This window comes from Mustela erminea, chromosome 14 (genome assembly GCF_009829155.1).
Source record: "Mustela erminea isolate mMusErm1 chromosome 14, mMusErm1.Pri, whole genome shotgun sequence".
Lineage (NCBI taxonomy): Eukaryota > Metazoa > Chordata > Mammalia > Carnivora > Mustelidae > Mustela > Mustela erminea.
Window position 1 is genome coordinate 28,018,635 of NC_045627.1, and position 26,836 is coordinate 28,045,470.

At 40.1% G+C, this 26,836-nt stretch overlaps 1 protein-coding gene and 1 pseudogene across 2 annotated transcripts in view; both read right to left on the bottom strand.

Moving 5' to 3' along the window:
* Positions 1 to 26,274, bottom strand: part of ANK3 (ankyrin 3) — a 667,426-nt gene extending 641,152 nt beyond the window's left edge. For both annotated transcript variants that reach the window (XM_032312011.1, XM_032312010.1), the window contains exon 1: positions 25,909 to 26,274. In XM_032312011.1, the coding sequence (XP_032167902.1) occupies positions 25,909 to 26,253 (345 nt within the window). In that variant the 5' untranslated portion in view covers positions 26,254 to 26,274. The remainder of the gene's footprint in view (positions 1 to 25,908) is intronic.
* LOC116572747 lies at positions 12,629 to 13,298 on the bottom strand (annotated as a pseudogene).
* Positions 26,275 to 26,836: the final 562 nt, after the last annotated feature.

Sequence of the window (26,836 nt, forward strand, 5' to 3'; positions counted from 1 at the left end):
TGCACTAAAAAAAAAAAAAAAAGTCTACCAGAATACCGTTTTAAATATAAAGTACACATAGAGGGGTGCCTAGGTGGCTCAGTGGGTTAAAGTCTCTGCCTTCGGCTCAGGTCATGATACCAGGGTCCTGGGATAGGGCCCCGCATCAGGTTCTCTGTTCAGCAGGGAGCCTGCTTCCCCCTCTCTCTCTGCCTGCCTTTCTGCCTACTTGTGATCTCTGTCTGTCCAATAAATAAATAAAATCTTTAAAAAAAAAAATAAAGTACACATAGATGAAAAATAAAAGGATGACGAAAGACATATCACTAATAACATGAAACAAAAGAAACTAGTATAGTAATGTTAATTTCAGAAAAACCTGACTTCATAGCAAGGGAAAATACCAAGGATAAAAAGGAGCATTACATAATGATTTAAAAGTTCAATGTTTTAAAAAGACATAACAGGGACGCCTGGGTGGCTCAGTTGGTTAAGCGGCTGCCTTCGGCTCAGGTCATGATCCCAGGGTCCTGGGATCGAGTCCCACATCGGGGTCCTTGCTCAGCAGGGAGCCTGCTTCTCCCTCTGCCTCTGCCTGTCTCTCTGTCTGCCTGTGCTCACTCAATCTGACAAATAAATAAATAAAATCTTTAAAAAAAAAAAAAAAGACATAACAAACACTAATGTATATGTGTCTAACAACAGAATGTCAAAATATGTGAAGCAAAAACTGCTAGAACTACAAGGAAAAAGTGATTTTAAAAAAAAAGAATCAACTATTATTGTGGAGACCTCAATACTCTTATCAGTAATTGACAGATCCAGCTGGCAAAAAAATCAAGAAGGACACAGTTGAACCAAGTAGTACCCTTAAACAATTGGATCTAATTGCCATTTATAGAATACTTCATCCAACAACTGCAGAATACACATTGTTCTCAAGCTTACATGGAACATTCACCAAGACAGATCATTCTGATAAACCATAAAACACACCTTAACAAATTTAGACAAAATAAATGATATGAAGTTTGCTCTCAGATCACAATGGAATTAAAATAGAAATTGATAACAGAAAGATAGCTTAAAAATCTCAAATTAGAAATTAAACACACATTTAAATACTACATGAATCAAAGAAGAAATCTCAAGAATAATTTAAAATATAGTGAACAAAATGAAAATACAACAGATCAAAATATAAGTGATATAATGAAAACACTGCTTCTTGAAAAATTTGTAGCATTAAATGCATAATTAGAAAGATCTAAAATAATCTAAGCTTCAATCTTAAAAACTAGAGAACTAAGAACAATATAAGTCTAAAGCATAAAAAAGGAAATAATGAACTGAAATCAAATCAATAAAGGAAATCAACAATACCAAAAGCTGATCTTTGAAAAGACCAACAGAGTTGATTAAGATCCAGCCAGGCTCAGCAAGAAAAAAGAAAGCACAAGTCACTAATATCACAAATAAAAGAAAAGTCATCAGTACAGATTCATAGACTCCAAAAGGATAATAAAAGAATATATGTACAGTTCTATGCCTACAGATTTGAGAACCTAGATGAAATGCATTGATTTCTTAAAAGATACTTTTTTTTTTAAAGATTTTATTTATTTATTTGACAGACAGAGATCACAAGTAGACAGAGAGGCAGGCAGAGAGAGAGAGGAGGAAGCAGGCTCCCCGCCAAGCAGAGAGCCCGATGCAGGGCTCGATCCTAGGACCCTGGGATCATGACCTGAGCCGAAGGCAGAGGCTTTAACCCTCTGAACCACCCAGACGCCCTAAAAGATACTTTTATATCTACCAAAAGTCATACAGGAAGAAATAGCTACTCTGAATAGGCCTGTATCTGTTAAATAAACTGAATCAATAATTAGTAATATTCATAAACAGAAATAATAATAACCTTCCAGAACTGTTCACTGGTGATATCTATAAAACATTATTGAAAGGAACTGTACCAGTTTTCTACAATTTCTTTCAGAAATTATAACCAGAGGGAATATTTCTTTTTATTTCCTTTGTATTTTTTTTAAAGATTTTATTTATTTGAGAGAGACTGAGAGGGAAAGCACAAGTGTGGAGGAGGGGCAGAGGGAGAGGGAAAAGCAGACTCCCTACCAAGCAGAGAACCCCACGTGGGGCTTGATCCCAGAACCCCAAGACCATAACCTGAGCTGAAGGTCTAACCAACTGAGCTGAAGATCTAACCAACACCTAACAAACTGAGCCATCTAGGCACCCCAGAGGGAGGACAAATGGCCTGGATTACTCTAGTACCAAAACCCAAAACATTATAAAAAAGGAAAACTACAAATCAATACCTCTCATGAACATAGACACAAAAACCCTTAACAAAACATTAACAAATCAAGTATAACAATGTAAAAAAATAATTATACATCTCAACCAAGTGAGATTTATTCCAAATAGCAAGGCAGTTCTAACATTTGAAAATCATTTACTGAGATCCATCACATCAACAAGCTAAAAAAGAGAGAGAGAGAGAGAGAGAGAGAGAAGTTATGATTTTATCAACAGAAACAGAAAAAGCATTTGATAACAGCCAAAATTCAGTTATGATTAAAAAACTCTCGACAATTAAGAATAGAGAAGAAGTTCCGAATTTGATTTAAAAGTATCTACAAAACACCTACAGCTAACATCACTTTTTAAAAGATTTATTATTTATTTTAGAGAGAGTGTGTGGGAGAGAGCAAGTGGGGGAAATGGGGAGGGGCAAAAGGGAGAGAGAGAATCTCAAGCAGACTTCCCCACTGAGTGCAGAACCCAACACAGGGCTCTATTTCACAACCTGAGCCCATGACCTGAGCTGAAACCAAGAGTCAGACACTTAAACGACTGTGCCATCCCAACACCCCTAACATCATTCTCTCTCTCTCTTTTTTTTAACGTATGTGCTTATTTGAGAGAGAGTGGGGAGAGGAAAGGAGAAGAGGGAAAGGGAGAACCTCAAGCAGCCTCCCCACTGATTGTGGAGCCCAAAGGAGAGCTCAGTCTCATGACCCTGAGATCATGACCTGAGCCAAAATCAAGAGTAGGACACTTAACCAACTAAGCAACTAAGCAGAGGGTAAGGGAAAGAGAGAGTGAATCCCAAGCAGGCTCCATTACCAGCATGGAGCCCAACACAGGGCTTGACCCCACAACCCTGAGATCATGACCTGAGCCAAAATCAAAAGTAGGATGCTTAACTGACTGAGCCACCCAGGCACCCCCATGGACCAGAAGATTTATTATTGGGGTGTCAATTCTTACAACCTAATCTACAGATCTGATACAATCTCAATCAAAATCATAGCAAGTTACACCAAAAAACCAAATATTCCAATTTAAAAACCAGCAGAGGACCTGAAGAGACATTTTTCCAAAGAACACAGCAGATGGTCAATAGACACATGAGAGGATGCTCAACATCACTCATTATCAGTGAAATGTAAATCAAAACCACAGAGGTACCACCTTACACCTGCCGGAATGGCTGGTATAAAAAAGACAAAAAATAACAAGTATTGCAAAGATGTGGAGGAAAAGAAACCCTCATGTACTGTTGCTGAAAATGTAAATCTGTACAGTCACTGTGGAAAACAGTATAGGGTCAAAAAATTAAAGATAGAGGGGCGCCTGGGTGGCTCAGTAGTTAAGCGTCTGCCTTCAGCTCAGGTCATGATCCCAGGGTCCTGGGATAGAGCCCCGCAATCAGGCTCCCTACTTGGCGGGAAGCCTGCTTCTTCCTCTCCCACTCCCCCTGCTTGTGTTTCCTCTCTCACTGTGTCTCTCTGTCAAATAAATAAATAAAAATCTTTATAAAAAAAATTAAAGATAAAAATACTACACAATCCAGTAATTCCGCTATGAGCATTTACCCAAAGAAAACATAAACACTAGTTTGAAAAGATATATGCACCTCTATGTTTACTGCAGCATTACTTAATATAGCCAAGACATGAAAGCAAACCAAATGTCCACTGACAGATAAATGGATAAAAAAGATATTGTACACACACATACTTATATGTGTACACAGGAATATTATTCAGCCACTAAAAAGAATACGATCTAACCATTTGTAACACTTTATAACCATCCATTTAACACGGATGGACCTAGTATGGCTCTATGCTAACTGAAATAAAGGAGATACCATATGATTTCACTTATATGTGGAATCTAAAAATCAAAACATATACACAAAAGCAGAAACAAGTCCATAAATACAGAGAACAAACTGGTAGTTAACAGAAGGGAAGAGGGTGGGAGACACACAAAATAGGTAAAGGGGAGTGGCACAGGCTTCCAGTTCTGGAACGAGTAAGTCACAGGGATGAATATAGGGAATGTAGTCGATGGTATATTGTCGTGGACCGCCTCCGGCTGGGAAAATCCCCACCATTACAAGATGGCGCTTGGCTCACTGCCAGCAAAATACGCTGCAAGTAAACAACGAACGTTCTGGTGAAGCCCGCCTAAAGAAGGACATAGTCATTGGCTGTTTCAAATTTAATCAGCATAGTAACAGGACTCTCATTGGCTCTCCCCATTGCTTGGCCCCTTATTGGTCACCCTGCCGTAAATAAACTAAGGAAGGTGACGAAATAAACAGATGAAGCATTAACACCATACCAGGTTGATTGTCGTTCTTGCGGGCCGAGGGCGACAGTATATAGCACTGTAATAGCATTGTATGGTGACAGATGGTAACTACACTTCTCATGAGTATTGCACAACGTATAGAGTTGTCAAATCACTATGTTGTACTTCTAAATCCCAGTAAGTTATTTCATGGATATCAAAAAAGTGATTCTAAAGTTTATATGGAGAGGCAGAGACCCAGAAAAAAACCAGCACAGTATCAACAAACTGACATTTCCCGACTTGAGGACCTACTACAGAGCTACAGCAATCAAGACAGGCTATTATTGGTACACAAATAGACAAACAGATCAATGGAACAGAGTAAAGAACCCAGAAATAGACGCAAGCAAATATATTCAAGTCTTCTTTAACAAAAGAGCAAAACTGATTTAATGGAGAAAGGATAGTCTTTTCAACAAATGGTTTTAGAAAACTGGACATCCATATACAAAAACATGAATCCAGACAAAGACCTTACACCTGGCACAAAAATTAACTCAAAATGAATTGTGGCCCTATAACTGTAAATCTACAAAACATAAAACCATAAAACACAGAACCATAAAACTTTTAGGAAATTTAGGAAAAAATCTAGACATACAGGGTTTGGTGATGAGTTTTAGATACAATACCAAAGGCATTATCATGAAAGAAAAATTTAAGTTGGACTCTATTAAAATCAAAAACTTCTACCCTATGAAAGACACTATTAAAAGAATGAGAGAAGTTAAGTGTCTGCCTTTTGCTAAGGTCATGATCCCAGGATCTTGGGATCAAGTCCCGCATCAGGCTCCTTGTTTAGCAAGGAACCTGCTTCTCCCTCTGCCTGCCACTCTCCCTGCTTGTGCTCTCTGTCAAATAAATAGAATCTTTAAAAATAAATAGATACATTAATTAAATAAAAATAAATGAATGAGAGAAAATATTTGCAAAGTATATATCTGATAAAGGACTTGTATCCAAATTATACAAAGAATTCTTAGAACTAAACAAACAGGAAATAAACAATCCAATTTAAAAATGCAGGAAAACATGGGACGCCTGGGTGGCTCAGTTGGTTAAGCAGCTGCCTTCGGCTCAGGTCATGATCCCAGCGTCCTGGGATCGAGTCCCACATAGGGCTCCTTGCTCCGCAGGGAGCCTGCTTCTCCCTCTGACTCTGCCTTCCACTCTGTCTGCCTATGCTCGCTCTCGCTCTCTCTCTCTCTGACAAATAAATAAATAAAATCTTTAAAAAAATAAAATAATAAAATAAAAAAATAAAAAAATAAAAATAAATAAAAAAATAAAAATGCGGGAAAACAGGGGCGCCTGGGTGGCTCAGTGGGTTAAGCCACTGCCTTTGGCTCAGGTCATGATCTCAGGGTCCTGGGATCGAGCCCCGCATCGGGCTCTCCACTCAGCAGGGAGCCTGCTTCCTCCTCTCTCTCTGCCTGCTTGTCATCTCTCTCTGTCAAATAAATAAATAAAATCTTTTAAAAAAAAATGCAGGAAAATAAATAAATAAAATAAAAATAAAAATGGGCAAATGATCTGAACAGGAACTTCACCAGATGAGATATATAAATGGCAAATAAGCACATGAAAAGATGAGCAACATCATATGCTATCAAGGAATTGCAAATTAAAACAATGAGAAACCACCAAATACCTATTAAAATGGGTAAAAATCCCAAACACTGACAATACCAAGTGCTGACAAAGATGTGGAGCAAAAGGAACTCTCATAAGGCTGAATGCAAAATGTTACAATAACAACTGGTAGTTTCTTACAAAGCTAACTACAGTCTTTTTTCTTTCTTTTTTTAAAGAGTTTCTTTTAAAAAGTCTTTTAAAAAGACAGCATGAGAGGGGAGAAGATCAGAGGGAGAGGCAGAGCTGGGAGCCTGATGAGGGACTATCCCTGGACTCGGGGATCATGACCTGAGCCAGAGGCAGTCGCTTAACCAACTGAGCCACCCAGGCACCCAAAGCTGACTATAGTCTTACTATACAATCCAGCAATTAGGCTTCATGACATCTAACACAAATAAGTTAAAAACTATGTCCACCCAAAAAGTACACATGAAGGTTTATAGCAGCTTTATTTATAATTGCCAAAAATTAGAAACAACCAAGATGCCCTTCAGCAGGTAAATGGATAAATAAACTGTGGTACATCCAGACAATGGAATCTCATTCAGCTATCAAGACACACACACACACAAAATAAAAAAGAGGAAACTTAAATGCATATTACTAAGTAAAAGAAGCCCCTCTGGAAGGCTACATACTGCATAATTCCAACTATATGAAATTTGGGAAAAAGCAAATCTATAGACCGTAGAACAATCAGTGGTTGCCAAGGCTCTGGGGGAGGGAAAAGGGATCAATAAGTGAAACACCAAGGATGTTTAGTATGATACTGCAATAGGGATGACAGATATTACACATTTGTCACAACAGAAAACCTGAACACCAATGTGATCTATGGGTTTTAGTTAATAACAATGTATCAATACTGTTCATCAATTATAACAAAGGTATCACTGCAACTATCAGAAGAAACTGCGTGTGGGGTTGGAAGACTGGATGGTATATGGAAGATCTCAAACTCAAATCAAACCCAACTGTTTTTTCTGTAAACCTAAAATTGCTCTAGAAAATAAAGTCTAAGGGCGCCTGGATGGCTCAGTGGGTCAAAGCCTCTACCTTCAGCTCGGGTCACGATCTCAGGGTCCTGGGATCGAGCCCCCGCATCAGGCTCTCTGCTCAGCAGGGAGCCTGCTTACCCCCTCTCTCTGCCTGCTGCTCTGCCTAACTGTGATCTTTCCCTCTCTGTCAAATAAATAAATAAAATATTTTTTTAAAAAAAGAAAGAAAAGAAAAGAGAAGAAAAAAAAGTCTAGGGGCACCTGGGTGGCTCACTGGGCTAAGCCTCTGCCTTTGGCTCAGGTCATGATCTCAGGGTCCTGGGATTGAACCCCGCATCGGGCTTTCTGCTCAGCAGGGAGCCTGCTTCTCCCTCTCCCTGCCTGCCTCTCTGCCTACTTGTGATGTCTCTCCCTGTCAAATAAATAAATAAAATCTTTTTAAAAAATGAAAATAAAGTCTATTAATTAAAAATATACACTGGTATTTGAGACCAGAGACAGTGCTTTATTGGCCATTGTAACCCCAGTCTCTGCAGAGTGACTGGCATGAAGAAGTGTGTCAGTATCAGACAAATTAAAGGTATAATGCATAAAGGCATTCAAGCCCAGAAAACACATATGCACACATCTGGTGGTGGGAGAGACAGAGATACAGTTCAAAAAGCCTTTACAAAAGAGGTGATAGTCAAAGGATAGGCATAAATTACAGGAGACCTTTCCAGAGTTGCAAAGGGTGGGAGAACACACAAAGGAGCATCGGAACAAAAGCACAGAAATAGGGAGAGGCTGTGTATTTGGATAATGGTAAAAGGGTAAATTCTGGGGAGTTTTTGTTTGGATTTCCTTCTAAAGCCAGCATAAAAGTTGTTTTAGATACCATAACTAAAGAGCTGTATTGAAAATGTGAAAATTGATAAAGAGAAATCTCATGGGAAGTGGACTCCGCCGGCTTAAAGAGAGAGCCTGGATCACTCCATGTCATCACAGACCCCGACAGAAGAATAGTCAACAAAAAGAATCACTAATTACAGGCCCCAAAAGGGAAAGATGCACTTTGGACCTCCTGCAAGAAATCAACTGCTCCAGCACGAATTGCTCCGGCAATTCCGCCAATGAAAAACCATCATCACCCTGAACTCCTGCATTTTTTCTATCTCTCCTTTGTTTGTTAGACTTGTCCATTGTTTTACTGTAGCTTGCATGTCCTGAATTGCAATTTTGTGTTATTCTTGAGTAAACTCATTTTTGCTGTAAAATAACAGCTTTTATTTTTAAGATTTATTTCCTTATGCACAAGAAGAGAGAGAGGGCTTTTCTCAAGCCAACTCCCTGCCCAGAGCCCAGGGTGGGGCTTGATCTCATAACCCTGATAACCATGATCTGAGCCAAATTCAGGAGACAGCCACTCAACCTACTTAGCCACCCAGGCACCCCTGACTGTTTTACTTTTAAGATTAACAAAGGTTTTGGGATTGGGAGGGAGACAAACCATAAGTGACTCTTAATCTCACAAAACAAACTGAGGGTTGCTGGGGGGAGGGGGTTTGGGAGAAGGGGGTGGGATTATGGACACTGGGGAGGGTATGTGCTTTGGTGAGTGCTGTGAAGTGTGTAAACCTGGTGATTCACAGACCTGTACCCCTGGGGATAAAAATATATGTTTATAAAAAATAAAAATTAAAATAATTAAAATAAAAAAAAAATTAACAAAGGTTTAAGAAATTACCTCTTAAATGGTAGTTTTATATATTTGCAACTCTGTTCTAGCATGAATGTTATGGTATGTTTTCATGATTTTTTCTTTTTTTTTTTTTCTTTAATTCAAACTTTATGATGGCTTTCAGCCAAAAGATACTAAAGTTCTGACCTGAAGATGAGAGATTAGAAATTTGAGGACAATGTTGACCACATCATCATGTCTCTATCCCTTAACAAACAACTGTCCCCAGTACAAGAAAAACTAAGAAAATGTATGTACAAATTAAAATAAATCTAGCTCCAACATTAGGAAATGTACTTCAGATGGTTAGTTAGGGATATCATGTATTCCTCTGAAGAATCACACACTATTCCTACATATAATACATGTATTCAATTTTTTTTTGTTACAAGAAATGAATACGACATGAAAATAACAAACTTTATCAAGGAATCATCAATACCATACCCAACAAAAATTGGATTTTAATACCAAAATCCAAGAAAGCTAGAAAATGTCATTCTAAGTATTGAATTCACATTTTTACTAATTTCCTTGCCATCCCTCCAGGAAAACTAAGGGGGAAAAAAAAAAAAGAGGTGTGAAAAAAGTGATCAATGTAACCTAAGTACAGCTTCTCAAAAATAAAGCAAGCATTTGGAGAAACAAACTCTGTGTTGCCAAAGTAAACTATATGATTAAATATTGCTAAGAAAGAAAATGTCAAACATAGTAAGGACAGTTCTTTGGATCTCCAGCCAGGAAAATAAGTCTCAACGTTCCACTCAAGTCATGAGTAGTCCTCTATATTCTCTTGCAATTTCACACTCAGCAGTATTAAAAGGAAAAATTTTTCAGAATGGAGATTCCCACATGGAGTCTCAATTTAATAACAGATCACACAACTGTCACCAGAAACACAAAGCACAGCAATGTAATGGGCTGCTAGGACAAGTGTAAATAAAGAGCAGAGAGCAACTTCTTCTCGCCCACCCAGTGACTTACAAGGCTGCCAGGTATTAGTGCCTCCACACTTACCCCTGAGGAGCACAAGCTTTTCTGAAAGCTAGTACTCCATATTTTACTTTTACATTGATCAAAAATGTATAACCACAAAGTAAAACAATGTGGGGCCGCTTTTCACCAATCATGTTCATAAAGGTGAAGAAAAAAATAACGCTGTGCTCTAGGAAGCTCAGGACATAGGCACTCCCGCACACTTTGGTGGGATGTCAATTGGTACGACCTGTCATCTGAAGGCAGATTTGGCTGTACTCAAAAAATAAAGGGGACATAAAAATGTCCACATTGTTTGTGTATGTTCTACTTCTGATAACATATGATAAGCCCAACATGGGTCATAAGTAAGCAGTTATTCATCTCTCAGTCTTTAGGGCAATGAAGAAGGGCCAAGGGTGCCCACAGCCCCCTAGTGCCACCTACATCAGGGAGCAGCCAGGTACTTCGACTCCAGGGTGCCGTTGTTATAAAAAAAGATTCAGAACATCATGACTGACATTGAACATACACATTGAACATATACATTGAACATACACATTGAATATATATATTACCTGCTCAGTAAAAACAATATTACATATGAAACCTTTAAACACAGAATAAAAGGAACTTACTGTGAACCAAGCACTGACCTTTATAACGCAGTGCTACCAGCAACCCTATGGTGCTAATTATTATGCCCATTTTCCAGATAAAATGAAGATGTAAACTGACAAATTCTAGGGATGGATATTCAGATTTGCCTGTGCACTGCAAATGTTTTAAAATTTTTTATTTACCTCATGCATCAACATCTCCATAAACAGACCATGAAGGCCTGACCCAGACAACCAGGCACAAATTCCCCTACTTGTCCTCTCCTGACTGTAAACTAGTGATATTCAAACACACTAATGAAATCCTCTCCTGTCTCTGGCTTATGTTCTCCACCCTGCTCCCCTGAAGACTCCAGCCAAATGAGCCCCTGTATGTTCTGCTGTGCCCCAGAGGACCGTGGAGGTAAGGAAATCTTTCACTTTCGTCGGCCTCTCCAGTGTTATTCCATAACCATGCCCAATATATCATCCAAAAACCCACTTTCAAATAACATAACTATTCTTTACAACGCAGTCTGATCTCCATGATTACTCTACAGAAAATACTCTCAATGAACAGTCGGAAAGAAGTTATCAATGGATTGAGACATTGATATCAAATGAGTAGGATTTGCATGATTTTTTGCTTTGGAGGCAAGGAGTTGGGTTTGTTTGGTATTTATTTGACTGTGTTTCTGATTTTTCAGGAATGAATAACATTTGTTCTTATAATTAAAGAAAAAAGTTAAAGAAACTTCAACTTTAATCAAAAGCAAAGCAGGAATTAAAAATAGAAGGACCCAATAAGACAAGAAATCAACTTACCTAGAAGTAAAAAGGATGAAGAACATAGGACTACTCTAATTTGGGGCATGAAAGAAGAAAATTAGCATTCTTAATTCCACCCTCTAAAAACATGATTATGATACCCAACATCCAAACAAAAATTCTTTATAGCTCCAGCTCAGTTCGAAATATAATTTCTAAACAACAGGCCTGTGCAAAGGAACCATAAATCTTAATTAGCACTGAGAAAATTTCCACAAGCACAGATACTGACGGCTTTTAGAGAATTGAGTTCTGTGACTGTGAATAAGGAACACTCCTAAGATCAAATGTACAATAAATGGTAGTGTAAAAATGTACGCAAGGAAAAGAAGTCCAAGAGAACAAGGGTTTCTGCTTCTCCTCTACCTTAAGTTTTTCTTTACTTGATTTTGGTTTTGCTTTATTGGATTTTTTTTTTATTATAAAGTATATCCTCATTTTAACATATCACGTGAAAAGAAAATTTAATAATTCCCCTTCCCTGAAAATTCCATCCCTGAGGTAACCAAATTAACCAATGACCTATGCTCAAATATTATGACTGTCCTTCTTTCTGTTTTCAAACTTGGATCATGCTACACTCTTAAGAAATAATGCACATCCTTCCAGTTTACTATGTGTAGCTCTAACTTAATGTTAAATTACCTTAATCATATTCCATATAATAGAGGAACCATAATCCATGCAACGTGTCCCATTAAGGTTTAAAATTTGTTTGTTTCCAGTATTGTTGCTTGACAAATATAATTGGAATAAATATCCCTGTAAATATGACCTCACATACTTTGTTGTTGATTTTTGAGGTTTTGGAGGTTTGAGCTTCCATAGCGGAAGTTCCTAAATTGGGTTGCTAAACCAAAGGGTAAGCATGTTTTATTTATTTTTTTTAAATATCTTATTTATTCATGAGAGACAGAGAGAAAGCATAAGCACGCAGAGGCAGAGGGAGAAGCAGGCTCCCCGAGGAGCAGGGAGCCCTATGCAGGGCTCCATCCCAGCACCGGACACTCAAATCAGCAGCACTCAGAAGGGCCCATATCCTCAACACCCTAAAAAGGACTTTTTTTGGCCCATCTAGTAGGTAAAGTGCAATCAAACAGGAAGTAGTCCTTTTAATCTCTTAAGGCTTGTGAATTTAACATCTTTTCATATGTCTATTGGCCAGCTGCTTTTCTTTTCTTTTTTTTTTTTTTTTTTAAGGGGGGGAAGAGAGAGAGAGAGAGAAGAGAAGCAGAGAGAATCTTTTTTTTTTTCGCCTTTTGCTTTTTTTTTTTATTACTCAAAAAAGCTTCATTTTGTTATTTAGCTTCCTGACTCTGTGCTTATGCCTTCAACATTTTCACAACAATTTTCTGCTCCTCAACAAGAAGAGCACACTTGATCCTGTCAAGAACACACAAGGAACCACCATAGGTCCTGCTGAGGTGTTTTCTCGTTTTCAGACAACCTCATAAGGACTTGAGTTCTCCCAGCACAAACTCCTCTTCAAAGTCGGTCTAGGCACACACCACATGCAGATTTTGGTGTTTTCCCAAACTCTTTTGTATAAAGGTAAATGATCCTATTATCAGGGGCTCAAGACAGCCTATTTTTATTAGAAGCTATATTATAGGACAGCCTACTGTAGAATGTCAAACGCTGGACCATTGTGAATACCTATGGACACAGTCCCCAGAAGCTGCAGAGAGAGAAAATCAGATGTGGGGCTTGATCTCATGACCCTGAGATCATGACCTAAGCCAACATCACAGATTTCAGCTGCTACCTATCATAAGCAAGAAAGAAAGTTTATGAGCTTTATTTTATCATCAGCTAATTCTATCAATAATCTCTATTTTTAAAAATCACCTTTAGAGACACCTGGGTGGCTCAGTCGTTAAGTGTCTGCCTTCAGTTCAGGTCATGGTCCCAGGATCCTGGGATTGAGCTCCACATCAGGCTTCCTGCCCTGTGGGAGGCCTGCTTCTCCCTCTCCCACTCCCCGTGCTTGTGTTCCCTCTCTCACTGTCTGTCTCTCTGTCAAATAAATAAATAAAAGTTTAAAAAATCACTTTTAAAAAGGGGGTGCATATGTGTGGGGCAGAACTGAGAGTGTTTGTACCTCATTACATGAGAAGGGGAGAAAGGTCTCATTAATGACTCAGATTTCTAACTTAAGCAACGATCACAAACAAATAAAAGGCTTCTTCAGGAATCCCTGTACATTAGGCATTTACTCAGCCCTCCAGAGTCTTCATCAGTGTCTGGGCAAACCTACAGCTTAGAATTAGTTAGTGCGCTACGAGGTTCTGCAAAACAGCATGGACTAATTTTTTTTTTAAGATTTTATTTATTTATTTGACACAGAGAGAGAGATCACAAGTAGGCAGAGAAGCAGGCAGAGAGAGAGGAGGAAGCAGGCTCCCTGCCAAGCAGAGAGCCCCATGTGGGGCTCGATCCCAGCACCCTGGAATCATGACCTGAGCCAAAGGCAGAGGCTTTAACCCAATGAGCCACCCAAGCACCCCCAGTATGTACTAATTTTGATGGAGAGCCTCACCACAGTCTGGATTTCAGAACATGGAGACTGTTTAAGCAAGAGAAATCTTACCAGTTAAGAGGACATTCTGTAGAAGGGACGTGATCTGACCAAGCACATCTACATTGAATAATAGACTAAAACCAAATTTCCCAACATAGAGGGCAATTCATTACACTGACTCTTCAAACACCTGGAGAATTTCCGGCTGGTAAGTACCACATACTGAGGGACTCAACGAGACTTCAGTAGATCTCCACACCAGTCGAAACCATGCCATTTCATACTCAGTACCAGCTTTGTAATCTAACCAAAATTTGCAAAATGCAGCATGGAGTGCCAAGATTTTAATTATTCTGTATATACCTGTTCTGTGGGACCAGCAAACTAAAATAGCAGCTTCCAGGCACACCTAATGCTTTAATTAAAAATTGCCAAAATCAGGGCGACTGGGTAGCTCAGTCCTTAAGTGGCTGTCTTTGGCTCAGGTCATGATCCTGGGGTCCTGGGATGGAGGCATCATGCTCCCTGCTCACGGGAAGCCTGCTTTTCCCTCTCCTACTCCCCCTGCTTGTGTTCCCTCTCTCCCTGAGTCTTTCTCTGTCAAATAAATAAATAAAATCTTCAAAAAAAAAAAAGAAAAAAATGTTGCCAACATCTCAGAGATGCTAAAAATCTCAAATTTCTTAAGAGATCAACTTTAAAGTACCAAACCATCACTGGGATATTACTTGCTATAAGTTATCATATTTGCCAGGACGCTAAGTTTGTTCAATGGCAAGCTATCATAATGAAAAGCAACACATTGAAAAAAGCTAATAGGTTAGGAAAAAAAAAACAACAATATGTTCACATAGCACTAAGCAATTTGAATTAAATAAATTACCTAATCATATAATTTGATCCTTACAACTCCAAGGTAGATAAAGTAGGCCTTATCATTAACCCCATTTTGTAGATGACAAAACTAAATTGCAAGACAGCTCAAAATCACACTTATAAATCTCATTTTCACATATCCTGTCACTGAGCTTGTTTCCCTCCTACTGATTACCAATGCTTCCCCTTTCTTACTCTTTTATTTATGTTGCTGAGAAAGACAAAACAGCATTAAAATCAATTCTTGGTTGTCAACATTTTATTACATGGTACTGTAGATGAAACTCTTACACAAGAACTAGGCCTTCCTCTGCATATTCCTGGTAAACCTGAAACTCTCGTCTGCACACCACTCACAAACATGTGGACACTGGGAGCACCAAGGATGTAATCAATTTCTCTCCAGCTTCTATACCTATCATTAAAATAATTGGGTGTCCTTCTTGTCTTAGCAGAGTTTGCCTACTGAATACCAGCAACACAACACCTTCACAGTAGTGATAGATCAACACTTTGAAAGGCTGATCATTTTGAGCTGAATTTGAAACGATAATGACTTCTTTAAATAGTAAGGATAGTTGTTAGAAAACCCTACGACATGTGCAAAACTTAAGACTAGCCATTTTATATAACTCTCTTTCAGAAATATCACCAATAGTGAATAGAGAGGGGAGGTAAACTAAAAAGCAACCTACTCAAAATGATGATCAAAGCAGAGGTCAACATGATACATAGCCAAGAGCCTCAGATGGGCTCTAGAAGCCGGAGAAAGTAAAGAAAAGGATTCCACCCTGGAGCCTCCAGAAGGAATGAAAGCTTACCAATTCATTTTGGGCTTCTGAACTCCAGAACTGCAATGGAATAAATCTGCACTGTATTAAGCCATCCCACCCCACCAGAAAAGAGATCTACCATACTTCAAATTTAACCTGGAAGACAAATATGACAATAGGAGATATGTCTATAAAAAATAAACACAAAAAATAAATCACATGTCAATCCTTTGGAAAAAACAAACAGGTAGATAATCCATAAAGAATGAGAAGGCCAGCTTATCATTTTGGAATTAAACATTTAGTAGATAACATTCTAATTTTGTAAAGACTGTACCATATGATACATCAGTCTCTACTATCCAAAATACAAAATTTAAAAGGAACTTAATTTTTAAATTATACCAAGTGTACCACATTATAAATTTTATTACAGAAAAAAAAAATTGCTCTCTGTGAGAAACTTTACTTGAAACTTCAGAAACCAATCCAAATTTTATTTCATTTGGAATACCCATCGGCATCCAGTAGCATGACAGCAGGGCCTCTCTGGCCAAGCCTAGTGGTAACAGACAGAGATCACAGAAAAGGTATTCAAATTCTATCAAATACTGTTTTCTTCTGTTTTTAACTTCACCATACAGCAGGTCAAGTGAGCCACCCTTAACAGTTCATAGCACATTATCATTTCTCTTAATTTAGATCGGTTCCTTTTTCTCTCCATAGCCTAACCCCATGAGCTGGGTCCTACAGGCAGTCATTCTAATGCACTTAATAAGCATTTTATGTAAGTGTTCTTGCAAGATGTGTACTGTGCAATGCTTATGAATATTTAATTCATATGAACAATATACTTCTCACTCTTGCATTTTTCACCAAGCACTCTTCTTAGAATCTTTTCACGTTGCTTTTATCTAATCTGTTGGCTCCAATGGCTGCAGACAACCCCATGCTGTGCATCCAGGGCTCTCCCTCTCCCTTTCCCAGCGGACTCCCAGTTACCTCCCATTTCCCACCACCACCAGTCACCCAGCAAAAAACCCGGGACGTGTTCTCTGGGGGACCTACCGGACACATGCCAGTGCCCACCTGTAGTAATGAAATGGTTGAGAGTAAGCAGCTAATTGGCTTAAGAAATGCCAGATGCTTTCCCGAACAGCGCCCCAGTCTCAGCTGCCACCAGCAACACGCAAGGCTTCCCCATCTATTGCCCCCTTCCCTCATTTGCTCTGCTACTCGGAGCAAGTCCTCCTCCGAACCTTCCCTTTCTTTTCCCTAAAATGACACTATTTATTCCCACTGCCTACCCTGGTTGTTGAGAAACAAATTTAAAGAAAGAACATGAAAGTCCTTTAAAAAGATAAACAGCAGTTTACAATGTCAGCAATTACTGTTGTGATTTTTGTTTTTATGACTATTTCTAATTAGCTTGCTCCCCAATGCCCTTCCCCATCCTGCCAAATAGGAGGTGATAAGTAAAAAAAACTTGAAGCTTGGGAAATGAAGCTTTCTCATAGATACCTAAACATTCAGGGAGACTAAAACAGTATGCAGAAAATGCTTTTTCGTCTTTATTTATTCATCTATGCATTCATTTGATTCAACATTTTACTAAGGACTATGTACCTAGCACTCCACTAGTACTAAAATACAAAAATTTATACAGGAAATATGCATGTCGTACATGAGCAAATTTTCCAGCTTTAAGGCATAGATTTCTGTACATAAATTTTTACCTCTAGATAGGAATACTTCAAAGACGGTAGCTTCTGATATCACAGGATAACACTTCCTACTTATTGAGCACCTACTCTATCAATATCTCACGTATATTCCCCCAACGACTGAGAATAATCCTGCCAGGTAGATGTTACTGCTCTAGCTCTTCATATAAGGAAACGTACACAGTTAAGTGATTTGCCCAAAAGAGCAATTAAAAGGAAGAGCCAGAAAACCTCAGCTACTCCAACATCCTTTTTCCTCTCCACCTTATTTCCTCCTCCTAAAAGATATGTTCAAAAATATTCTTAGTAGAGAGTAGACTACTAAAGCTGTTATAAGGATATGAACAAAATACCACAGAAATTACAAATATAAAATTATAAACATGCAGACACAGTTCAACAATAAACACTACCATTTATTTAAAAATTATTAAATTTAATTTAATATTTTAATTTTATTTATTTATATTTATTTTAGTAATTATTAAATAAATTTTAATAAAGTGTGCTGTGGGCACTACTTATAATCCTTATTAAAAACACTGCAAAAGAGGTATCTCCATCTCTTCCAAAGGTGTAGAAACTGAAATTTGGCTTACCAAGGTCATGCAATTGCTAGTAAGTAAAACTGAGACTAAAACACAGGTCTTTTTTAACTCCAAAACCATGTTGTGTTGTTGGGTTTTTTTTTACCGTAAGTGAGCACTTCTTGGAGGGTAATAGAAGTGTTCTAAAATTGGATCGTGGCAATGATTTTCTGACTCTGTAAACATATTAAAAGTTATTGAACTGTATACATTTAGTGAGTGAATTTTATGTATATAAATTATATCTCAATGAAGTTATTAAACTTATGTTTTTTTCTTTGTAACTATGCTTTCTTTTATGAGCTTATAAAGTTTTACTTCACGTCAATTTTTTTCTCAATATGCACCTAGTTAAAATCATATTTTCAAAAATTCTTGTATTAAACACGTCAAACAAACAATTTCTGTGTACTCTCCCCTTCTCTCCCCTTCTGATCTGAGATCAATCCTTCCCTAGGATGTGAAGTAAGACATGAGTGGTTTCTTGTTCAGTCAATTATATACCACCTTTTGACTCTACAGTCTTATTCTTAGGTATTTAACCTCATTCACACATATACAAAAAGGGTGGAGGGAGATATACATGTGTCAACAAAGAGATACATACAAAAATGTTTACAGCACCTTTATCCGTACTAGCCAAAAGCTGAAAACAATGCAAACATCTGATGAACAGATGAACAATTTGTGGTACGTTCTATTCAATGAAATACTACTCAGCAATAAAAAAGGAATAATCTACTAATAGCCACAACAGCAAGGATATCAAAAACCATTCCACTAAGGGAAAGAGACCAGGTACGAAAGAAAACAAAATGAATCCACGGTGAAGGAAATCAGAGCAGCATTTGCCTGGAGGATGGGAGTGAGTCTAACTGGGAAAGTTAGACACTAACTGGGAAAGTTGGACACTTCACTGTACACTTAAATATAGTGAATTTTAGATCTCAAATCATAAATTATATCTCAATAAATGCAATAAATAAACATGCATGTACACCAACACATACACAAGAGGAAGAAAAATCTATTGGGCTGAACTTGACTTCCAAAGACACAAAGTCTTCAAAATCCTGTTTCACCATTCTAATATCTAATAATCCAGTTACAGACCTCAGTTCTCTCTTCTAACTCAGAATCTGAGGATCTACTTGGTAATTACTTTGTTCTCAGTGGGAAACAGAGAGCTGATCAACCAACCTCAGTACAAGAGCCCTTTATTTACTTACAAATTCTATGACACCCTAGAGAATAAAAACTAGTTCTCATTCACCCATGTGTCCGTATGTGTGCCTGGGCCAAATACATCACAGATAAACAAACCACTGATTCAACCCAAAAAATGCAGTACACTTCACTGCATGTAAATGGTGGGCTGCAACCAGTCAATACTAGCTTCAACACACGTCTTCCCACCTCCATGTTCACTTCCCACTAGCAGCTTTTTTTTTTTTTTTTAAGATTTTATGTATTTATCTGACAGAGACCACAACTAGGCAGAGAGGCAGGCAGGGAGAGAGAGAGGAAGGGAAGCAGGCTCCCTGCTGAGCAGAGAGCCCGACTCGGGGCTCGATCCCAAGACCCTGAGATCATGACCTGAGACCATGACCTGAGCGGAGGGCAGAGGCTTAACCCACTGAGCCACCCAGGTACCCCCCCAACTAGCAACTTTAAACCAGCCCTGATGGAAGTACTCTGTGCTATTGTAAGTAACATATACTTGGTCTTTGACCTTGTTTCTGGCGTGAAGCTCCTAAAAACTCTTAGAATTTCCTAAGTGATAAGAGAAGAAAAGGTCTTGTTATGTTAATGACGTGACTTGCAGAAAGCTCCTAAAGCTGGGGATGGGCAGGCAGTGGAGTCAACTGTTGGATTAGAGGGTTGGAACGCTCTACCCCACCCCCCACCCGCCAGACCCCTCCCCAGCCTCCAGGGAGGAGAAAGGTACTGGAAGCAGAATCACTTAACCACCCTCGAATGACTTAATCAATCATGCCTGTGTAAAGAGGCCTCCTTTCAAACCCAAAAAGAGAAAGGTTCCAGATTGGTGAACACATAGAGCTGTGGCAAGAGTGGCACCCAAAGAGAGCCTGGAAGCTCTGAGCCCTCTCCCTAACATTTGAAGAATTATTTTAACATCAGGAATGCCAAAATGTGAGGGGGGAAATGCTCTGTGAAGTAAAGAAATGTATCACTTGACTACTAATTATCTATACCTCTCTCCTAGAGTTCAATTTTTTTTTTTTAAATCATAGGCTAATTGATCTGGAATGAACCTTAGAAACTGTTTATATTCCCACTCTCTCTTTCTAGGAGAGAAAGCAAAGCCCAAGAGGTGGTAATATTCTGAGGTTACAACAAGAGTATGGGGACCAGAGTGGGGACTTCAGTCATGGCCTCCTGATTTCATCATCATCATGGCCTGCTCACTGCTGGAGCAGACAGGGGTTCCAATCCAGTTGCAGCCCTTACCCAACTACAACATGCATAGCCTTCCTGAAAAGCCATGAAAGCTCAGTTTCTCTGTGTATAAAATGGGGTGATATAATAATTTCTACCCTATGGTTCATTTGGAAGTAGACAGTTCCATTATGAGAGGCACAAGAAATCATGGCTGTTATTATTAAAGATGGATATATCTTCTCTGTCCCACTGGACTATGAACTTTTTTTCAAGTAGGCTCCTTCCCCAACATGGAGCCCCACCAGGGGCTTGAACTCACAGTCCTGAGATCAAGACCTGAGCTCAGATCAAGAGTCAGACACTTAACTGACTGAGCCACCCAGACGCCCGGATTATGAACTTTTTTATGTATAAGGATATTTATTTGCAGCATTGGCTATAGAGCTCAAAACACTGGAAGCAAGGTAAATGTTTATTAATACGGAAAACAGGAAATAAATTATGGTTTCCCCACACTGTGAATATTAGGCAGCCATTAACAAAAATAAATTAGAGCACCTTTCCAGACAGTTTTATGTGCCTTTTCACGTGTTTCCATCCTGAGGCATTCTTCAGTGGAGAAACAAGGAAGTATAAGAAGTCTCTCCATTCCTGATGCACCTCTCCTAAAATTCTTAGGTGCTTTTGTCTACATTTTCTGTTCTTGTTTATACACTAAAGCCCAAACTTAAATTGAGGCACAGGATTAAGTGAAAATCTAGGCATGGGAAACTGCTACCGGCTCTGTGTGAGTCTTGTACTATGTAAACAATAGGTAACTTGGATTATGAACTCCTTGAGAGTAAAAACCAAGACTATGGTGCCTTTTCTGGATAGGAGCTCAAAAGTACTGTTCAAACGGTTAAAGCTGCTCCTAAATTTGAATGCCAGATCCTTTTCGTTTTCATCATTCATTTGATCATATATTCAGCAAGCATTAATTGAACGCCACTGCATGCCAAGCCCTGTGTTTGAAGCTCACGAGCAAAGCTGCACTCACAGAACTTTTGGCCAGGCTCCACAGAAAGTGTCATTTCATGAACAAGGGGGAAGACAGTAGCCCCACACTTGTATGGCAGACTCTTGGCATCAAGCCTTAACGTTACCCAGAGGAGCTGCACAGAACAGAAATGCAGTTCCACGCTAGAGGGACAAAATACCTACTAATGAATCACCGCATTATCTTGAAAACACTTTGGTAGCATCCTTTCCAATTTGGCAACATGCAGTTCTTTATGCCACAATGGCATTTAAATTAACTTCCATTCTGCAGCTTTCCTCTACAAAGGCACATCCAAATATTCATGTCCTACCCAGAAAGCAAAATCAATGTTAGGTGCAATTTTTCAATATTCCCCATTCCTTGGTAATTTCTGAAAATGACAATAACTAAGCATCATCTGATGAAATACCAAATGATTTCTCTCATCTTAAAACTCCAAGTCCAAATATTAGTGCACTTCATCTCCCGTCCTCTAATACATTACAAAGTACTAAAGACAGTTTATTCAAAAATAATAATAATAATAATACCATCTACTCAGATCTGAAATCATGTAACTTTCCTGTGACTGCTTTCTGCAAGCCTAACATAAGATGCTTGCTAATTATTCCACATAGGACCTTCCCAAGAGAGGAAATTCAGGAGTGATTTCCATAAAATGTCAAAGAATTGACTCAATCTTAGTGTCATTGATCTCATTCCAGTCAAACAGGAACCTGTTTGGTTCCTGGACAAATCATTGTCCTTTTGAATATAAGTTTATATTCAAGATATAGTTTTATAGTTTGCCTTTTCACACACTCTGAGACAAGTGTCCAGGAGCACTTCAACCATGACTAAAGATTTTGAAGATGTTACCATAACCATTTAGGGTCTGGTCAGAACAAATACTCAAAGCCTACACTTACCTTTGACAGAACTTGAAAGTTCTTGAAAGCTATAACAAACCACAGTAAGGCTTCTAGTACTTAAAAAATACATCTAATACATAAAAATAATAATTAAAATTTATATTAAAAAATACAGATTTGGGGGCACCTGGGTGGCTCAGTGGGTTAAGCCTCTGTCTTCGGCTCAGGTCATGATCTCAGGGTCCTGGGATCTGAGTCCCACATCGGGCTCTCTGCTCATTAGGGAGCCTGCTTCTCCCTCTCTCTACATGCCTCTCTGCCTGCTTGTGATCTCTCTCTCTCTCTCTGTCAAATAAATAAATAAAATCTTTAAAAAAATAAATAAATAAAAATAAAGATTTTAAAATGTCTCGAAGAAAGTAGATAATACCTAATTAACCTTAAAAATTATATCATGGAGGGGCACCTGGGTAGCTCAGTCAGTTAAGCACCTGCCTTCGGTTAAGGTCATGATCTCAGGGTCCTAGGATTGAGCCCAGCATTAGGCTCCCTGCTCAGCTGGAGTCTGCTTCTTCCTCTCCCTACCCCTGCTCATTCTCCCTCTCTCACTCGCTGTCTCTCAAATAAATAATAAAATCTTTTAAAAAATTATATCACAGAAGGTAATGTTAAAATTTAAGCTGTTTTCACAAATTAAGTTGTTAACAAAGGATGAGTGAAAAATCAAAATTAAATGGCCCTATTCCAGGTACTTTTATTGTTCCAGCACTAACCCAACATCTTATGGGCATTCACATTGTGAGATCTAAGAGTAGAGTTAGGTGATCAACAGTCCAGTCAATACATACAGGGAAAGGTTACTTCAGATCTGATTAGATCATTAGTAACCTTGATCTTCTCAGAAGGGTAAACTTTGGTAAGTTTGGAGACATTGCAGCAAGGTTACACATTTCAATTAGAATTTGTTAACTCATAAACGTTCTTGTATAAAAGTGTTAGCTAACTGATCTAATCAATTTCAAGTATTTGGTTTATTCGAAATGTAAAAACGCCACTTATATAGACTAGAATTTCACATGATCTCCAATTAAAATTATGTCGATATCCTATAATTACAGTAACATATTCTACAAAAATATACAAACATTTTATGCATAAAAAAATGAGTAACTTTGAAACAAATAATAATTGGAAATCATCCTACAAACAACCACTGAGAGTCCAGAACAATTATATTCTTTTCAATTACCAAAATATTATTCTAGAATTAGGCAGACTCACTTGCTCCATTAACACTGTAAAAGGGAAATAAATTTTTTTTGAAATATTGAATAAAGGAAAACCACAGTCCTAATGTAACCACCACCACAAAAATGCAAACAAATTCAGAATCCACAGTGTTTCCTTGGATTCCAAAACACACCACTGGTCTTTATATTGTCTGAAGGACATTGAGCCACATTCTCTACTATGGAGCCTAACACATAACTGTGCAGGTTACGAAACAGATATTTATTTATGCTTTATGCTTTAACAAAAAGAACACTGAGAACCATCATAAATGGTTTGCCATAAATAAACATTCTTTAACCACAGCCCAGATTCACAGCTCACTTACTTATCCTCCACTGATTTGAGAACTAAGAAATCAGTCCTGGAGATATTAGTAGCTGTGTTGAAGATACTCAATAGATCGTTTTATTTTAGTTTTTGTTTCAGAGCTGTGATTTCCATTTTACATTCACTTTCAATATTGAAAATCTGCTTCCTTAAAGATGCATCCAACTGAGCCAAGGTCAGCAGATTACAAGGAAGCCAGAACTGCTAAGGCAGCAATCCATGTCAACTCTGAGACTGCCTCCCTCCAGTTTTCCTACTATAGCCTACCTACAGTAGTGTACCCTCCTGGAATAAACTTGGGTTATAAACCTAGGGTGACTCCCAGCCATGCTTTTAATAGAAAGTGGTCTCTTGGGCCACCTGGGTGGCTCAGTTGTTAGTGTCTCCCTTCAGCTCAGGTCATGATCCCAGTGGGATCAAGGCCTGCATCAGGCTCCTTGCTGGGCTGAAAGCCTGCCTGCTTCTCCCTCTCCCACTTCCCCTGCTTGTGTTCCCTCTCTCACTGGGTCTCTCTCAAATAAATAAAATCTTAAAAAAAAAAAAAATAGAAAAGAAAGTGGTCTCTTCCAAAATTAGACAAGCCACATTTATTCTAAAACAAGCAAAATTAAAATTCAGAATCAAGGTAGTGATAAAAACCACCAATTCACTTTGCCAAGCAAGACGGAAGAGTCTTCTTCTGAGGACTTCTCCTTGACTCCCTGAGGATTTTGACAACTCAAGACATAAAGGCTTTAAGATTTGTATGTTTCGAGCACAAAATTACCTAACTTGAAACCAAGTAGATCATTGCTTTCAAGGCTACTCCAACATACCTGATATTTTTAAGGTAGTTTCCTTATTTTCCAAAAATAGATCATGCAAGCTTATGATTTTTTTAAAAGGCGGGGGGGGGGGGGGGGGGGGGGGGGACACGGGGGACGGGGACTGCCTAGGTGGCTCAGTCTGTCTTCAGCTCAGGTCATGATCCCAGGGTCATGGAATCCAGTCCCACATCAGGGTTCTGCTTCTCCCTCTCCCTCTGCCTGCTGCTCCCCACCTCCCTACTTATGCTGGCTCTCTGTCAAATAAATAAATAAAATCTTTAAGATAAAAACAAAAATTTTAAAAGTCCCAAAAAGAACGGGAAAGTAAGTCTACCTTCCACCCGTCCTCAGTCCAGGACCCTCCCCAGGGACAACTTGCTATTTCTTGAAGTCCCTTCCGTAGACATTCTATGAATGTGCAAACCTAATCAAGTATTTTAACCAATTATCCTCCATTGTACACCCAGTGGCAGCAGCAAAACTGCCGCTGAACGCCTCTGGGCGTAAAGGTGGCCATCTGCTCCAGGGTGTGGTGTGGAAGAGACTTATCTTGAAACTGTGGTTTTGCACATCACGCACCCGGTTTTTACTTCGTGTGTGTTTCCCTTGCACTCCTGGCTCTCAAAGAGGGCAAGAGGTAAACACACCACAAGCCACTTCCCAGGTACAGCCACTATATCCCTACTGGTTGCCTTTTACCTATGCCCCAATCTTTACGTATATTTTGCATTCTGACCCGATTAAATCAAGTATCTCGACTCACCCCCCCCCCCCAAAAAAAAGGCGTAATTCTGAAGGTAACTTTCAGCACCAGGTGATTTCCTCCCCGCCAAACCTGCAGCCTACTTCGGTCGTGTCCTTAGGAAGGGTTCAGCCTGGCACGGAGTTGGCGGCGCGAGCCAAGAACACAGAAGTCCAAAGACGGGAAGCACGAAAAGGTGAGGGCGTCCCGAGCCCGGGGCCGCGCGTTTCTTAGAGACAAATGTTTCGAAGCAGAAGCCCCAGATCCTTGGGCCCTCTTTGCTCCTTCTTCGGGATGCTCGTGCGCTGGGGCAAGAACACCAGCTCACGCCTCTGCCCCGGGCCGCAACTCCGGTCCCGCGCAGCCGGACCCCCGCGACCCGCAGCCATCGGGTCCCCACCGCTCGCCTTGCCCGCGCCGCCCCGCACCCCCAGGAAGGCAGGCGTCCGGGCAGCCCCCTGCGCCGCACGGCTCCCGGGACCCCCACCCCCCCAGCCCCGGGCTGCCCGCCCGCCCCCGCCGCGAGGGAAGCCACAGGTAGGGGGGCGGGGCGGCGCTCACCTGCGCAGAAGGGGTGCTCTCGGCGCCCGCCAGAGAGGAGGAGGTGGAGGAGGCCATGTTGTCGAGCAGCCGGCCGCTCCTTCCAGGAACTCCGCTGTCCCCTCCCCGCCCCGAGCCTCCTGCCCCCCACTGTGGGACTTCTGCGGGAAAAGTTCGGCGGCGGCTCAGCAACGCCAAGCACGGTCCCGCTGCGCCCGCCCCGCGGCTGTCTCCTCCCCCTGCTGTGTCCGCAGCGCCCGCCAGGTGCCCGCCCGGGGCCGGTGCGCGGGGGGCGGGCCTCGGCCCAGGTGGAGACGCGGCGGAGGGGCCGGCCGGCTCCCCGCGGGAAGCCCGCCCGGCGAGCATGCCCAGTCGGCGGGCGCTCGGGGGTCTGCGCGGCGGCGGGCGAGGGAGCGGGGGCGGAGGGCTGGTTGGGGGGCGGCGGTCTTACCTGGGCAGGAGGGAAGCAGAGGTAGCTCTAGGAAGGGCGGGAGGGCACGTCCTGGTTCCCGCGGGCTGCTGAATAGAGTTCCCTTAGCCACCTCCATGATGAGAACAAAATAAGAGTAATATTCTCTGATTATTTGATTAATTGAACTATTCAAGTGCAAGGGAATAAAATCATTGAGCAATGTTGCTTTTGCCTTATTATTATTAATCTATAGCATACAACCCATATAGAAGCAGTGTTTGCCAAGCAGATAGCTTCTAAACAAAGTCCATAGCCTCCCTTCCTCCCCACCGAGATGCCAGCAGCACGCAGATTGCCTCAGCTATGTGTCCAGTTAAAAAATAAAACTCCAGAGTCGTCCGGGATGTGAGGTAGGCACTGAGCCTGATCTAGCAAGGAAATAGGGGACAGGACCTCTGAGTGTCCTTGTTTCTAGGAGCGTAAAGGGCAAGGCTTTCGAAGCTTCTGTCCTGGACCAGGCTGAGGGATAGTTCGATT